This window comes from Ornithodoros turicata, chromosome 2 (assembly GCF_037126465.1).
Source record: "Ornithodoros turicata isolate Travis chromosome 2, ASM3712646v1, whole genome shotgun sequence".
Taxonomy (NCBI): Eukaryota; Metazoa; Arthropoda; class Arachnida; order Ixodida; family Argasidae; genus Ornithodoros; species Ornithodoros turicata.
Window position 1 is genome coordinate 103,056,101 of NC_088202.1, and position 17,754 is coordinate 103,073,854.

Genomic DNA, 17,754 nt, shown 5'->3' on the forward strand with positions numbered 1-17,754 from the left:
AATGCTGTCTGCGGCCAAGAAACCTGTTTCCCGTTCGTCCCCGTATTAATCGCTGCCCCTCCCCTTTGTTTTCCTCTCCCCCCCTCCCCGTGTCACTGACCCCTTTCTTGGGATTCTTGTAAAGGGCTATCATCGTAACGGATAAAACGAATGGCATTATTATTATGCGCCATTTCGCTGTAGAACATGTCTCAGGCTTCATGGCCCGGCCGGGCGAACCACTTGGTTCTCTGTCCTTGTACGTCTCAAGTGCCGTATCATTGTAGGTGACGTCACATCTACGGTTTTTTCGGTGTATTTCGTTTCTGGCTGGCGTTTGGAACTAGCATTAACCTTCATTTCGGAAATGGGTTGGCGGATGTGCTAATTTGGATGATCTGAAAGTTATCCGCCTGTTTTCAACGCGTACGTCGATCGTGTTATACGTAACGTCGTATATTATATAGTATACAGTAGCGTAGCCAGAAAAAAAGAAATGTTTTGGGAGGTGTTCTATGGGAACTTTACATGGGGAGTAGTATTTTACGAAATCGAGGAACCCAGGAAATAGGTGCTGACGCCAGGGTTCGAACCTGGACCTCTCGAAAATGAAGTTAAATAAAAGTGAAAGTGAAAATTAAGTGAAATCTCGAAGTGAAATTTCTCGTTGTTTGAGGAGTATTTAACACCCACCCCACCCCCACCCGTCTTCGCTTTCTCAACGCTCTACCAGCCAGAGGTATAAGATGAGGGGGGTTGAACCCTAGAAACACTCCCTCTAACTGCGCAACTACAGTATAGTAGTACGCCATATGGTAGTGAACAAAACAAATATAAAATAGATAAATAAAACTCAAGAAGTTGTGAGGAAGCTCTGCCAGCAAAGGAAGTGCGAGGGACTGGGGCACTATGTTTCTCGGGACCTGCATAATTTCCACCGATTATGCAAACGATACCAGTTCTAATAAGCAGACGTAGAGCTTGATACACGTGAGCTACGCATTGGGTACAGTTGCACGCTTCTCCCGAGAGGTGTGTACGGAGAACATGAGGTGTACGGACTAAGCAAAGGAGATTGCGTCTTCGTAATATGCGGGGGTGCAACGTTGGTGTGTTACTTGATTATATTTCAAAATGATATGCCAGTCATTCATCGCGGGGCCGTTGCTATGGGTCACGATCGATTAAACGTGTACGAAAATAGTAGGGAGTAATTGATCTCAGCACCTGGCCAGTTAATGGAACCGATGGTGGATCATTTAAGAACGTGCCCACTTTCTGATCCCGCACTTTGCGGATACAAACCTGGCCGAGGACCAACTTTCTGGAATGGCACAAGTATAGGTCGGGGACGTTTGATATGGACCGTCGTGGATAGTAATTTCGTTAAAGAACTGTCATGTGGGTTATCCAATGGACCCAGCACCGTGCCTTCGTTCGGGACCACATTCGTGTGGCGACATAAGACGACGAATTCTCAGCCGGAGAGTTCTGATTTTACCGCAATGGACCCGCACATATGTTCAGATGCAAGGTACACTGGATTAAGGCCGGCCAGTTGTCCTTATATTTCTCTTCGTGTATGTCGGTTCTAGAGAGTGAAATCTCGCTGCATGAACACTAGAAGAAACGGAAAGATAAATGCAATTTTTACGCTGTACGACACTCGAGCAACACAGCGCGGCTGGTGCCAGATCTCCAGATTCTGGCACTTCCCAATCCTCCAGAACAAAGGAAAATGAATGCACTTTCACAGCGACTAATGAGCAAATAAATAGCTCAACTGTTTTAGTGAGGAGAGGTAGAACAAAGTGTCTAGGCTAAGCTGTGTGTTAGATATGGTGTTTCTTTCTTTTTAACACCTCATCGGACCACCCCTTTAGAACCGTATCGATCCCTGATACTGTCATCTGCTATACGTTGCAGTTCGGCGGCTTCCTGGATTGCTCTTGTGTCGACCTTGAGCTCACGATGAGGCTCCTATGCAAATGAAAGCCGCTGCTATCGTTACACAATGAACCGCTAAGAAGAATAGCAGCAAGGCTATTTCTGCATTGCTGGAGTGGTGTTACAGGAAGGCGGTGGTCATCGAACAACAAGGAAGAGAGACGTTCAGGGCATTGTCACTCACTAAAGTGTCGTCGTTTCCTGTAGCCGGAAAGGAGGCACGCGTGCGTTAAGCGCTCGCATTCATAATAAAATGCCTCTTCCTGAGTGACATGTCTTGGCTATGGAATCCCACAAGAGTAACCGCGCGGGCGACGGGCACTGGTCGAGGTGCGAGATGCACACGGTGAATGCTACGGAAGCCATGCGTGTTGGAATATAAGGAAGGGCATTCATGCCTCCCAGTCACGGTTCTACCACGGTCCTGTGGATAGGTTTAACAGGGAAGTGCCCCGAGATCTGAACCCAGGTCATGCCCCAGTCTCGATGGGGAAGGCGAACTGGTAGATGTGTCCCTTTCATTTTCTTGTGTTCCTCAGACTCGAGGGATAGTTGCGTGCATCTAAATTTCTGAAGCCGTCCAGCACAGAGTGATGTGCTCGTGGGAAAAAAAAAAACAGAAAAAGCGTTCGTGTCACTGGTCCTCGGCATACCGTCTATGGCCAAGGACATCGTAGGAACACGAAGGAACAGGAACAAGACTGAACCGCGTCTCGTTCTTGTGCCTTCATGTACTTACCGCTCTGTACGTGTCTGCGAGGGACGGCTACCACGATCATTTTACTACAACCATCACATTCGCACCACACAGGCAAGGCGAAGCTTTCGCGAACTTTCCTTCGCCCCATATCGTCGCGCTGGAAGAACAGTGCCGAGCGCGGCTTTTCAAATGTGCGATCGATACCTCCGGCTCTTTTTAAGATTCCGACGTTGATACATTGTGTCAAAAACAACCGCACGGCAAATTTAGACTCTTCCTCCTCACGTGGGGCAGCGCGCGTCACCCGCCCTTCGACATCATCGGGAATCGACGCAGCTGCTGTGTGCGGAGTACGTCAGTCGCCCGTGTGATATGTGACTGCGTTGCGCTCTGTCGGTAATGCGCTCGTAATAAACGGAAAAGCTGGATGAAGGGGCTTACATATACACATGCACCACGTGGATTTAGTTGCAGTGATCAATTTTCATTAGTGCGGCTGTAGGCTGTGCAACCTCGAAGAAGTCACATCGTTAGCGCAGTAAAGCCCTCCCACCACGCGGTAAATTTATGTCAAGCAAAGAAGAGTTCATTGGTTGAGTGCTTGCGTACAGGGGGCGGCTTCCGTTGGGATATCGTGAAACTACAAGTAACGACGTCAACTCGACTGGCTGTGTAGCCAGATCTTTTTCTTTCTTTTTTTTTAGGGGGGGGGGGGACCATGAGGAGTTTACATGGACAGGAGGATTTCCCCCTCATTTCCTTCTCCCAAATGCACTACCAAAAGGTACAGTTTTGAGGAGGGGTTGAATCCCGAAACCCCCGCCTGGCTATGCCACTGGGCTTGACGCTCCGCTTGAGCTGCTCCTTGAGGCCAGTTGTGCGCTTCATAAGTGAACCTCGACTCGAGACGCCCAACGAGTGGAGGATATCACCCACGCTTGCCTTGATTAGTGTACGTGGTACCGCTGGTGCTTCCTTGAAGCCAGAACCATGTACGAGGGCGGTTCCATAAGTTTCCGGCCCGAACAACTTTTAATAGTCATAGAGACGAAACAAGTGTATCACTTTTCGACATAGTCACCCCTAACTTCGATGCACGTTTGACACCTTTCAACCAGCATTCTTATACCCTTGAAAAAAATAGTCCGAAGTTTTGTCCGGAAAATGCTGGAAAACTGCCTCTTGCACCTCACTATCGTTTTGAAATCTCCGTCCTCTGAGATCCCTCTTCAAGTTCGAGAACAGGAAGTAGTCACTCGGTGCCAAGTCTGGACTGTAGGGTAGGTGGTGGATTTCTTCGAAGCCGCTCTCCTTCAGTGCAGCCTTGGCAACAGAAGCCGTGTGGACAGGGGCATTGTCCTGGAGTAACCGGACACCTCGACTCAACCTGTCGCGCCTCTTTTCCTTGATGGCGTCCCGCAGTCGGTGCAGGAGTGAAGCGTAATAAGTCGCATTCACTGTGGTGTTCCTCTCTTTGAAGTCGATGAGGAGGATCCCATGACAATCCCAAAATATTGTTGCCATGATCTTCTTTGTGGATTGTGTGACCTTGGCTTTTCCTGGGGGTGCTTCTCCTGGTTTGCGCCATTCCATCGACTCCTTTTTCGAAAGGGGATCATAGTAGAGCACCATAGTCTCATCCCCTGTGACAATTGACTTCAGTATTTCTTCTTCGTTCTCTTAACAGAGCTCCAAAAACTCTTTGGCACAGACGACGCGCTGTTGCTTTTGAACTGACGAGAGAAGTCGTGGCACCCATCTCGCACTGACCTTTTTCATGTGAAGGCCTTCGCCGATGATGCGAAAAACGGTTGTTTTGGAAAGCCTTTCTGAGATTTCCTTCACCTTCCGACGCCTGTCGCTCAGCACTTCCTCCTCGACAAGAGACAAATTTTCTTGTGTCACCACTTCCACTGGACGACCATCGCGTGGATCATCTTCAATGGACTCCCGCCCCAGTAGAAACTGCTTAGCCCAGTCTTTTACCGTTGTGTACGACGGAGAGGCTTCCCTGTACACGTTGTCCAGTCGCGCTTTGATTTCTTTATGCAAAAGTCCCTATTTTGTCAAGAATTTTATCACAGCACGGTACTCGATTTTTTCCATTCTAACTGAAGAGTGCACCCTGGCTGTTTGAAATGCCGCTCTCCAACCGAAAAAAGCTTGGAGAGTGTTGAGGGTGGTGCTCCTGCCCTCCAGCAGATGGTGCCACGCGTCCTTAATCGCATTTTCAATTTCGCGCGCATTTTGTACCTCGGGCCGGGAACTTATGGAACCACCCTCGTATGCTTGAAGCCTGAAGGCACCCAATAAGTGGAAGAACGCGTCTTCCCTCCACACACTGGAGTCGACTCTAGGACCGTTTAAAGGGTCACTAAAGTGGAAATATTTCTACTCTGGGTGAAATAAAAGATGCCATCACATTGACACCAATACAAAAGGAACAGGATTAATCCGTTGCGTCCTTCGTGATTTATGAGTGAAAAGAAACCGCATCTACGCTTTCCCTCTCTCTCTCTCCTTCTCAAGAAAACCGACAGTGTGCAGCAGGCTCTCATTGGTCTCCATAAACGATTTATCCAATCATCGCGGAAGATCGGTCGAGGAGACCAATCCGAGGCTTCTATGCATTGTCGTGCTTCATAAGAAGAGGGAGAACATACACAGCAGTTTCTTTCGCTGCCACGAACGACACAGCGAAAGAATCCCGTTCTTTTTGTGTTAGTGTCAAAGCATCTTTCGTTTTTCATTTCGTTTCACAAAAATAAATTCTTGCACTTCAGTGCAGAGAGTCGAACCGAAACGTTTATCGGTTCGGTTCGGGTTTAGATTCGACGATAAGGGTTCAGTTCCGGTTCAGCTCCGGAAGGCAACTACAATGGTTCGAACCGTTTTTTTCCAAACGGTTCGGTTCATGAACCGGTTCAGGGGTCACGGGTGGGAATGAAGCATAACAGGCAGCTTAAAGCACATTTCCGTTTGTGTGGTACAGTGCTTGAAGTGGACAGGAAGGCGTTAACGGTCGTTTTAGATTTTGGAAGATTTTGCGCGATATGAAAGACAACATTAATAATGGTTACGACAGGAGCATAACCATGAATTACTGATTTGGGATGATTGCCCCAGCGCGTAACTTATGTCGCGATGGTTAACTAATCCAACGGGTTGTTCGAAGAATCTCGGCAGGAATATAACGGTCAATCAAGCCTGCTACATTAGCCTAAGCCATTTAAGCCATTGAAATTATTGATTACCAGTAAGTAGTCGCGAATACTTGGTATGCTTGGTATTTTCTTTTCGTTCTGGCCAGCATGAGGGTGGCTGGCCCTTTACTTTTTAAGAGGCTCATGTAAGCTCACGCACGCTATGTGTCAGCGACCATTTCTGCAGTTGGGGTGGACACACTGTATAGCTGAGACTGTAGGCCACTTCATAAACGCTACCCATTGATCCCTAATTCTTGAATACTCATGTGCATGTCTTATAGCGGATTCAGCTGGTCGTTTGAGTGCAGGCCAGTGTAGTGCGCCGGTGTAGGGCCCGTGCAGGAAAACTGCGCCAGTGCTGCTTACACCGATCTGCCCAGCAGATCATGCTAGATAGTGCTAGTGTTGACCAAAAACACATGCAACCGATTTTCTTTTTTTTTTTTTTGATACCGTGTTAGCACCGCAAAGCAACTGTGGCTATGAGCGGCGTACAGATGTGGACAGGTGGTGAGAGGACAGTAGGAAGGAGTGAGGGACAGGGGGGTTAGTATGCGTCCTGGGCCGACTTCAGGGGGAACTGTGCCGACATGCAACTGATGTACAAAATGGAGTCGCGGCTGCAGGACATCCACTTTAATAATCACTTTAAACATAAAATACATGACAATGCCAGAATCCACGTTCACAACCCACATTCATACCGTCCGAGTTTCAGTCCATCATCGTCCGAGTAGCGTGAAACAGTGTCTACGACGTATAGTTCTCCATTTTGGGACGCTTCGCCCGTGGAAAAAGAAAAAAAAATATCTCAAACGCCTCACCATAAAGCGAGGCGTAACTAGTGCTCCTGCTTAAGCTGTCTGAACTTGACGAACTTGAGTCATCCAAAGGATCCAACATCTGCAGTAGGTCTGCCGGTTCCATGGCGGCCATGTTGAGCAAGTGTAAGTGTAAACCATGGAAAGGAGGGTTAGAAGGAGCGGAAAGCAGAACTTCAGAGCTCGTGTTCCGGTCCACACGGCCGATATTATCAGTGTGTCCTAACCTGCACGGATTCAGTGCTCGCGAGCGCACGCTGCACGCGAACGACCAGCGGAACATGTTGCATGTTGCCCTGAAACGACCAGCAGAACATGCACACTCGAGCCAGTGCAACTTTTTCTGCACGAAGACGACCAACTGAATTCGCTATTAGACATTAGTAGCTATAAGAGTTTTAAGTTACTATCTTTGCGACCTCATCTTTCTTGTTTTATTTCGTGACACCAGAAAATCCAGAGCATTCCTGCAGGGCACGACTTTTTCGAACAGGAAGGCTAAGAAGCGAATCAAAGAAGGAAAAAAAGGACAAAAAAAGTTTGTATGTTCAGGAACAACATGCAAAGGTTCGCCCTTAGTTCCGAATGAACCGTTATTTGAACCGGTTAGCGGTATTTTTTTAACAGTTCAGTTCCGGTTCAGCTCCAAGATGGCGTCGACTGTTTCGGTTCGGTTCAGTTCCGGTTCGGACAAAAATAACGGTATTCGGTTCGGGTTCAGGTTCGGTTCGACTCTCTGCTTCAGTCACCCTTTAAGAACATGGCAGTGGGCATACATGCTTGTTCCTGCTACTGCAAAAGACACCTCGGTAAAAGACGACACGTTCAGAGTTGGTCGATAGCTTAATGCCTTGTTTTCCTGATTCCCGTTCTTAGTCTTTAGGGGCCCAGTCTGGAGCTGCTATCCAATTTTGAGACAAGGGATGTATTCGACCGCAAGTTATGCGTAGATGCCAAATGCTAAACTCCAGCAGAATGGTATAGTTTTGAGGATGAACAGGAGTGTGGGTTTGACCAAGATAAGGATAATTGAGGGCTATTCTAAGATATGGTACAACGTAGTCAGCAAGCTTCGTCTGGAATTGGTGCCTTGATGGCCTGCCAGAACAGAAACCGGAAGTTGCTAACGATGATGTCACAGCAGCGAAAGCACTGCGAAGCAATTCAGTTATTAATATTTGTCCGCATTTTTTAATTCAAATATTGTGCATGGTGACTCTGAACATCATAAGAAAATGTGACGGTTTGGGTCCCGACTGTCGCCTTAAAACGGATGTACAAGTGATAAATATAATGCTGAAAAATGATTTTCTCTGCGCCGTTGATTATGTAACATCCGGCAATGTTTCATGTTCTGCCCATTGTTTCAGAGGGTGACTGCATTGAGCGGGGCATCAACTTCACGCACCTTTCGAGCCCCGAAGTGGTGGTGGAGAAGAATGCACCCTTGCTGCTCAACTGCTCTGTGGCCGCGCTGCCCGAGCTGGGACCCTTCAACATTTCCTGGAGGCACGAGGTAATGCATCCTTCCAGCTCTTCCCAGATCTTTGTTTTTTCCTCATTGGCGAGATGAACACAGGGGATTTGCAGAGATGTTGTGTGACTTGTGCAAACCATGGGATGTAGATGTTATCATCCTCTTTATTCATTCATTCATTCATTCATTTTGGCTTTTGACTTCACCTCTCCCAAGAAAGTTGGTTCTCTCATATGTTGAAACAATGGGATCATACTTTTTATTCTCCCGTTTTGCTCACGCGGTTGCACATAACTAAAAAGTCTGTTTTGAGTTGCGCCCGCACATGCCTTTTCCCTGGTAGTGCAATGCATTTCAGTGTAACAGTGAAATGGTCTGATACAAGATATCTGTAAAAGAAGGCATTGACTGTGCCTCCCCTACTGAACTTTTTCCCCTGTCATTCATAGATAACATGTAATGACATCGAAGTCCAGAAACCTAGTTCACATTATAATTTTGAACATTACTTTAGTAAAAACTTCAAACACGTACTACAGACATGATTTAGTCCAGGCGAGTCCTGAAACCTTCTTAAATAACTTTGCCTCTAGCAGTGCTCAAATCAAAGAGATCGGTATTCGTGATATATTTATCAGTTTTTGAATGTGCTTTCACTAAACCTGTGCAGAACAGGCTGACACAAATTTTACTCTTAGTTGGAAGCGTTACGGGCCTGCATTGGGCCCGCGCTACCACATACGATAAGATACTATAACTATAATGCAGTGTTTCTCAGCTAGGGGTCTGTACGTGGAACCCAGGGATTCCGTGAACCATGTGCTGGGGTTCCGCAAACATAATACTGTCAGGCTACCATAAGTGAAACTTAAAGCTCGCCTTCAGCCAGCCTTGGTACCTGACCGTGGCCAACATCTCATCGTCATCGAGATTGGCATCGAGATCACCGGACCAGGGTGCTACGACACACACTCATTGTATAGAGTAGGGCCAGCAGCTGTAGTTATCATCAGTTGGCTCAACCGACAATCCAACCTGACAATCTCTACGAACCACGTGCGGCTATTGTTGCTTTTCTCTTGTGTTCAGAAAGTACGGCAAGCACTTGGAAAGTCAGAGCTACTTCGAGAAACCTTGGAGCTACTCTTTTGCATAGACTTGGCATTTACAACCATCAGTGGCAACCCACAATGCATTATCTGCAGAGAAATATTGTAAAGCAGTTCAATCAATTCAGCGAAGTTCAAACAACATCTTGTGACAAACCAATAAATAAAGTAATTTTAAATAGTAAAATTGTAATTAGACAAAATAAACAATTTGCTACTTGTACGACATCTAGTTTGTCTGACCCAGCTCCACACAGCTGCTTCTAGTATGTAGTATGTTCCTTGAAGTCGTGCTGACACGATCACGCGTTCTGTCGAATGACGTAAGTTGAGAACCACTGCTATAATACATGTGCATGCAAGACACACTTTCTAAAGCCTCACATTTGAATGCGTTCTTCTACATCCTTGAAAGGGTGCATCTTTTATTGAAGTTTTACTTCCTTGCAATTGTTGCAGGGCTTCCCACTGCCAACGGGCAGGTACCATATCTTTGCCAACGGGTCCCTCATGCTGGACCATGTAGTATACCAAAAAAAGAAAAACGGGCAGAGGGATGACGGCAACTACACCTGCCTCGTCTCCTCGAAGGCGGGTATAATGTTCAGCCGCCCCATTGCTGTGAAAGTTGCACGTAGGTTCCTCTCCGTCTCAGTACTTGTCCTATTTTATCATGTTGCTACGGTCAGTTATTATTAACTCCTGGCTCTCAACGTGCAGGTATGTGGAAAGCCTTCAGCGTACAACCTAAGTCAAGCAATGTCCCTATTGGGGGAGTGGCTCGGTTGACGTGTAGCATCAATGGAGTGCCTGCACCACAGTACTCATGGCAGCTGAACAGAGAAGACATACCAGCCAAAGAACCAAGGTAGAAACAAATCGCCTTCTATAATAGAGTCGGACTTTTTCGGGTAAAACCCGATATCGCCCGAATGACTCACTAGGCAATCGGGTTTAACCCGAAAACTACCGGTCAGGACCCGCTATCGCGCGGCTGTCCTGGGAAACATTTGCAGAAGCAAGCGCCGCCTTGGTGCCAAAAAAGCCTTCATTGCGCATGTGCGTCGTAGCACGGGCTCTGTTTTGTTGTTTATAGGGACTGTGCGACACCTAAAGGGGGCGCGCTGCTCCGTCGCGACAGCGCCGCCAGAGGCGGTCTTGGACGTATCCGACGTGATACCACGCCGCCCGTTCTATGCATTCTTGAGTGGAACCGTAGCTTGCGTGACAACCGCCATAATTAGAAGGGCTAATTTTCGAAGTGCAAATAATGTGGAACCTTTCTGGGGCGCGAACGAAGTGAATGGAGACAAACTGCACAGAAGCAACCACCGTATTTATAATGCATCTAACGGTACGGAAGGAGAACAGCCACTCACGTCTGTCTGGTCAAAACACCCGTAAATGATACGTCGAGAGGATGGTTATTTGACTCCTCACAAAATCCTGGCTTGCTAGCGAAGGCTATATACGTGTATTCCTCTGACTCCAGCCATTTGTAATATCATGTTTTTGACTGAGTCTTGTTCTTGTATTCCTTTCGTCGTCTTTGCACACACATAGCTTCGTCACTGAAATTTACATCGTGCGTCCGTTTTATCCATACAAATAAACACGTGGGGTCACAACTTATTGCCTGAACTTGTACTGCAGTTTTTCCAGTATCTTCAGATACAATAATGCTAAAGAGATCATCAAAGAAGAAAGTTTATGAGTTTTTACCTCGGCTACCGCCATAGGCTTGCGGGACGACAGCTGTGAAATGGTTCTGTTCTCACTGTGAGACTCGTCATACCGGGAGCAATATCGGCTCTGGGCATTGGCGATGAAACACCTCAATCATTATCTCGAAATAGGTTGCCGTTTGGTCGGTGCATTTGACGGTGATATCCAGCGGCGTTTCACCGTCACGAAAGTGGTAACTGTAAATCATTGATCATTTTGCAGGTCCTCATTCAGTTTCATTGAAACTAGAACAAAAGAAATAGAATATATTCGCTCATGTTGTGCACACCTCATGCAATGGCCGAACGCGCGTCACAAACGCTATTCGCTGCGAGTCCTCGGTGGTATTGGAAGCGTAGAAATCACGAGAAATTAAGCATCTGGTCCCTAATGAAGAGTTCTTTTAGGTGCTGGCACAGTTAGCGATGCTGTGGCAAAAAAAGATGCCCACACTTCACATGTAAACAAAGCTGGCTACCCGGTGGCTATCACGCAAGGTACTTTCTCTGGAAAAAGGGCAAGGGTGCAGGCCAGCTGGTACATGGTGAAAAAAATTTGGAACCCGAGAAAAGGACAGAGGAGGGACGACACGACACGTTCTCAAAACGAGAGAACGTGTCGTGTCGTCCCTCCTCTGTCCTTTTCTCGGGTTCCAAATTTTTTTTTTTTCACTTTCTCTGGAGGCCGCATCGCGGCGCCACCAGTTTGTCGCACAGTCCCTATAATTTTGTTTTATTGTGCGGAGGAGACGCGCGCGTTCGGTAAGGCATAGTTTCGTTTCTGTGCGGCGTTTCATTCTTCGTGGTCTTGGCTTGGGCCGTATCAACCCTGTCATGGGCCAGAAAAGGAAGAGTCTTGAAGACTGGACAGCGCAATACGAGGACTTAGAGATCGTGAAGAAAGGTGACGGCGAAGATGTGCTCGCCTGCCGGTTCTGCCATTTAGTGCTTCCAAATCCGTCAAAGAAGCCTTACGATAGGATTAAGGAATACCTCGCATCCACAAGGCATGACACGCTCAAAAGGAAAGTTGATGGAGAGCAGACGCTGTTTGATGTCTGCTATCGCCAGCAGGGAGAAAAGTTCAGAAGGAGCCATCCACGAGTTCGTGCTAGCGATAGTGAAAAGCGGAATCAGCCTTGAACACGCTGACGGACCACTCGGCGAATTTGTCCGGAAATGCTGCCCTGCTGCAAGAACTATGCCAGCAAGCCACCAGCTTCGTCGTAAACAACTGCTGGAGGTGTTCAATAAGCACCTAGAAGACATTCGAGATGACGTCAAGGACTCAAAATTAAAGTTTTATCGTTGACGAGTCACCTGATATAATGGGATACCTGACGATGAATACGCTAATCTGTTTCTACAGCCACCAGAAACAGCAAAAGGTCGTCTACCTCGTAGACGTAAAGCGACTGAAGCTATGCAACGCATATACCGTCGCAAATGTGCTTCGCGAAGTGTTGACATCCCTAGGCAAGTAGTGGACAGACATGATAGCGATTTCAAGTGATTCTGCGCAGTACATGCAAATGATGGTGAAAGATCTGAACGACGGGGAAGCGGTAAAGATTCTGCACATAAAGGATGTGCCTCACTTGATACACGTCGCTGTCGGAAATGCGATCACTTCAGAATGCGTCAGGGACCTTCAGCAGGTTGTCTTGGAGTTCGGCGCCCTATTCAAGCACAGTAACCGACTCTACCAGGACTACCAGGAGTTGTGTAGCTCCAATGGCATCCCACTCCCTGATATGAAAAAACCACCAGCAGTCGTACTGCAGTGGTGGTACAGCTCTTACAGATGTGACACTCGAGATGTGGGACTGCCTCACAGAGCTTGTGGAAGCACACAGTGGTGGCCACAAAGGTGGAGAAACTGAGAAGCCTGTTGACTGGCAAAAAGCAGGAGCAGGTAAAAATGGAGCAGGTGTCCTAGCTCTTGAAGTGCTCGAACCCGTAACAAAAATTCAACGAGAGCTAGAGAGTGGAGAGGTGTTGCTCCCACAGTGCAACCACCTTGCCAATGTAAGACTTTAGGAAGTCCTTGCTGGCATTAAAGCCAACATTTGCACCAGTGACAAGGCCCGCCTCGTGCTGGGAATGTTGCCGAAGGATGTGAGAACCACTGTCAAAGGAGCTTGCCATACATTTTGCAACCACATCCTGAACAAGTGGAAAGAAACCCCAAGCAGGAACCTATCGGGCACTGCAGTAATGCCATCCCAGTCGGAAATGTGGCGAAAGGCTGCGGTGTTAGACAAGACCTTCACAGCATCTATGACGAGGGACTTTGATTCCTACAAAGAACTGTTTTGCCTGGTCACAGATTGTGGCAATCTGCTCAAGTCTGAGTTTGAACAATATATGCTGGAAGACCCTCCGACAAATGATGACTTTGTAGTGCTCAACTATTGGAAGTCTGCATCATCTAGGTACCCAACCCTTGCATCTGCAGCTCTGTCGTTACTTTGCATCCCAAATGGAAGCTGTGATGTGGAACGAAGCTTCAGCAGGATGCAGTACATGCAGACGCCATAAAGAACTCTGATGGATGACGAACATCTGAAGGCCCAGCTGATATTACTGGTCAACAGCTGCTGAATACCTTATTAGTGGTTTCGTTATCACTACAAGTTGCAAAAAGTTAATATGCAAAAGGAACATGTGCAATAGTGGACTTGCAGTGGAGCATTCTTACTGTAAAAAGATTTGTCTTTCACAACTATTTTTGCATACTGCGTTGAGCCTTGCATTTGTAACCACCCACACAACAGCAGCATCACAAAAATTTGTAATAATTGAAGAGTCTTGCACACAGCTGTTTGGGTGTTACCCATTTACTCTGACATTTTTTAGTTTTGGCAATTTGTAGAGAGAGTATTTCTTGTTTTTTTCATCCAAAACGTACCCGAATAAATATATTTCACCCGATTTCACCATGTTTCCTTGTTCACAAAAAAAAAACACTCGATTTCCCCACCACCACCCCACCCCGAATTTTGACAAAAAAAAAAACCCGAAAAAGTCCGACCCTATGACTATACACTTAGGTACTACAGTAAAACCTGTCCGAAGGCACTTTAATTCTCAGTCGAAATTCTCAGAAAGACATAACATTTCCTTGAGTTTTAGGAACACACAAGATGAAGAGGACAACACAAGGCACAGCACAAATACCATGTGTTGTCCTCTGCGTCTTGTGTGTTCCTTAAACTCGAGGAAATGTTACCTCTTTCAACCGTACACCAGCTCTCTTGCACCATTCTAATTTGCTCATTGAAATCATCACCTTCGACAGCCCCAAGGATCTGTGACTCGGTCATTACATATGTTGCCAACATACTCCTGTTCATGTCAGATTTCTTTGTTACTTCTTGTATGGAGACGTCCTCCCCTACGGGCTTTCAGTAATTTCATTTTTATGTCGAGGTCTTTAGTCTTGTATTTTGTGCACTTCCCAGGAGTCGCCATGGCACTGATTATGTCATGGCACTGATAACCATAGTGATCTGTATTTCACCACCTCGTTTTAGTTTTAGAGTGGCGCCACTCGAGCGAGGTTTTACTGTACATGCTATGTGGTTAAATTGACAAAATTAAAAGCCTCAGAAAATTGGCCTTCAGGAAACACGGACATCCGCCAACTTTTTTTTTTTTTTTTTTTTTTTCAGATTTGTACAACTTACATCAGGGGTTCTTCAGATCATCAACGTCTCATCAGCTGATGCAGGGAATTACCGCTGCATTGCCAAAAACGTTGCAAAAACTCAAGCAAGCAATGAAGCGACATTAACTGTTCATAATATTGTTAGTCAAGGTATGCACTTCTTTGCTATAATATTAGTATCCGCCACCAGGGCCGGCGAGAGAAATTACGGGCCCCGGGGATGGGTCATGCCTGGACCTCCTCACCACGTCTCGATAGCGCAGTCCAAGTATTTCTCCTCTATGTTATTACGACAGTCCCGCGGGCACCTGAAGTGGCTCGGGCCCTGGGACGCCATTCCCGGCTGCCCCACCCTCTCGCCGGCCCTGTCCGGCACACAAGAAGGCTTTATAATAATGGATTTTAAATACGAGTTGAATCTGGCAGAGCATGCTCCACAGTTCCTAAGTTCGCCTTCACAAGAGCTGACACCTGTTGTCGGTGAAACAGCAGAGTTTGAGTGCCTCATCTACTCGTCATCGCAACCATCCATTTCTTGGAGACGAGATGGTACGTAGACTCAGTTTTGACTGCAGCAGAAGGTTCGGCAATAAAATACACTATGCGCAACTTTGCGCACTAAAGCGACTGTTGCAAAGTTGTTTATCTGGTTCATGCTTTTTATGCAATAATGCAGCTGTGATCCCTCACCTTGTACCTTCAAGGCGGTGAATAAGATTCGTCACACATCTTGCAAACATTTCACATTAACTTGCTGTATAGCCACAGCTCAATGTTACAGCAAGATAGCGTTAAAATCTGGCCTAGTTAATGTGACACATTTAAAGTGGCAAAACATCGCAAGCACTGGGGACGTGAAAAGACTAACACAACACAGACACTTGAGTGCTGAGGAGTTCTGCCTCTTTTAATGAGTGTAAAGAAGCATTTTCCCAACCATTTTACCTGTGTGAAAATCCTTAAAATGTATGTTGCTTTGTTGTAATTATATTTTATTGTGATTACTTATCAAAGGGTGCACTTGTATATTATTTGTATTCTTTATATAATGAACTGGAAATGCAAGACCATACGAGCGATTTACCTCTTTCAGGAGGAGCAAGTTTACCAACTAACCGAACCACACTTACTGGTCAGGGAAATCTAAGGGTTGCCCGAGTTGAAGTAAATGACTCGGGATCATACGAGTGCATTGCCAACATTACTCACGTCACTGGAGAAATTGTGATAGTATCGCAAACCCACAGGCTCACTGTATATGGTAAGTCTCTGCGTTTTGTGGGCAAAAAACAATTTAGAGCATGCAATGGTATCAAAATAAATAAGCATACATTAATGTAAGCCTTAAGAGAGGGGGAAAATGTGAGCTTTTCTCCGTATCAAATTCAGGAACTTTTGAACTGACCCTTTAAGGACCAAAACAGGTTCTACTGTGCATTTTGGCTATGCTGTGGCAGATGCAAAAAAAAATATCGGGGCAGTCAGCTCGCTTTAGGATACAAGGCTGAGCAGACTGAGACAAGATGAGACAGAGCTCTATACGGGCCAATATATACGGGACCTTGACACGGGCTGTGGCTTCATAACAGGACCACTGCATGCACTATATAGCAAAGATAGTTCGTGCCATTTATGTACTTCCTCCATCTCCATTATGATTGTAATGAGCTTGGACCTCTGTTGATCTCCACCACCTATGGCATTGGTAGCTTGCATACTTTGCCTTGCGACTTTTCTTCAGGATTCCACATAGGGTGGAGATTAACAGTTTGTAGAGACCTTCCCGTAATGTCTTGTTGAAAAAAGTAGTGCTTGTTCATTCTCTACCTCCCGCACGAGGCACATCTGAGCATACAGAGTCATTTACGGTGGTTTATCAAGGATCGTAAGCACGGGGTTGTTGGAAAGAATTGGGGGGGGGGGGGGGGGGGTCATTATTGCAGTTACATTGTCACAGCGTTATGCATCATCGCCGACATCTAAAGTTGAAAAACGAGAGAGAGACCACCCCTAAGGGGGTGCACAGGAAAGGAATGCAGCGGGGTATCACCAAATATTGGGGGGGGTGTTGTAGGAGGGTCTGGAGAAATCACTGGTCGTGTAACTTGCTACTCTATCTGTAGATTCGTTTTGGTTTCAATCATTTCAAAGTTAGCATGTCTTCCTAGTTCAGTGTGTCTGGTCTCCAATTCTATTCTGTAGCACTTTTGCATTTTTATTCAATAGTATAGTCATGCTGTAGTCAGTGGCATATGAAGTGATGGCATATTAAACCTTGGTATTGGGGTGTCAGATACAGTGCACCATGTCTGATCATTTTCGTTTCAGAACCACCAAGTTTTGAGGAAGACCTTGTCAGCCAGGCACATCCAGCTGCACGTACAACTCGGTTTGAGTGCAGTGCAAAAGGTCATCCGCCGCCGGAAATCCGGTGGTACAAAAATGGACGACCTCTAAGTATCAATGGACGCATTAAGGTGCTGCGGCCAGAGGATGGCAAATTTGTGCCTCAGCGGCCACAGACACCCTTGTCTGATGCACATGCCCAACAAAAGCCACACAATGTGCTTGTTCTGTCCCATATAGTCACAAGGGACGCAGGTATCTATCAATGTGTGGCTGTCAACGCTGCTGGCACACGGACAATTGCAGCACGCCTGCAGCTCAATACTTCAGGTTAGCATGTGCATTGGCATGGCAGCACTGTTGAAAACTGAAAAATGGGCATCCTCTGTCCTGTTGTTGCGTGATATTGAGCACATGTAGAATCGCTGTAGTGTGTGCTCACTTGTCCCATTCTGAAATTACTGCAGGCGATCAGCCAGGTCCTCCAACCAACCTGAAGGCACGTCCCCTGTCAAGTACATCGATGCAACTGAGCTGGAATGCGTCAACCACCTCAAGTGGCCAACTTATCCAGGCGTATTCAGTTCACTACCTTCCAACATCAGGTACAGAGCTGCATGCAGCATTATTACATCGAACAATTGTCATACTAACGTTCCCATCCATTGTATCGGGATTCGACTGCATGTTGCAATAATAAGAGCTGCAGATGATGGGTAATAAAACCAAACCACCTGTAAGACCATACCCAAGAAGTCAAAATGCTTTTCTTTTT

At 46.5% G+C, this 17,754-nt stretch overlaps 1 protein-coding gene across 1 annotated transcript in view; it reads left to right on the forward strand.

The window, feature by feature from the left end:
• The window catches only part of LOC135385876 (protogenin-like), a 180,553-nt gene that overhangs the window by 130,134 nt on the left and 32,665 nt on the right, over positions 1 to 17,754 (forward strand). The window contains exons 2-9 of the mRNA XM_064615454.1: positions 8,024 to 8,169; positions 9,699 to 9,873; positions 9,960 to 10,107; positions 14,638 to 14,783; positions 15,060 to 15,182; positions 15,727 to 15,894; positions 16,962 to 17,309; positions 17,447 to 17,584. Of these exons, the coding sequence (XP_064471524.1) occupies positions 8,024 to 8,169; positions 9,699 to 9,873; positions 9,960 to 10,107; positions 14,638 to 14,783; positions 15,060 to 15,182; positions 15,727 to 15,894; positions 16,962 to 17,309; positions 17,447 to 17,584 (1,392 nt within the window). The remainder of the gene's footprint in view (positions 1 to 8,023; positions 8,170 to 9,698; positions 9,874 to 9,959; positions 10,108 to 14,637; positions 14,784 to 15,059; positions 15,183 to 15,726; positions 15,895 to 16,961; positions 17,310 to 17,446; positions 17,585 to 17,754) is intronic.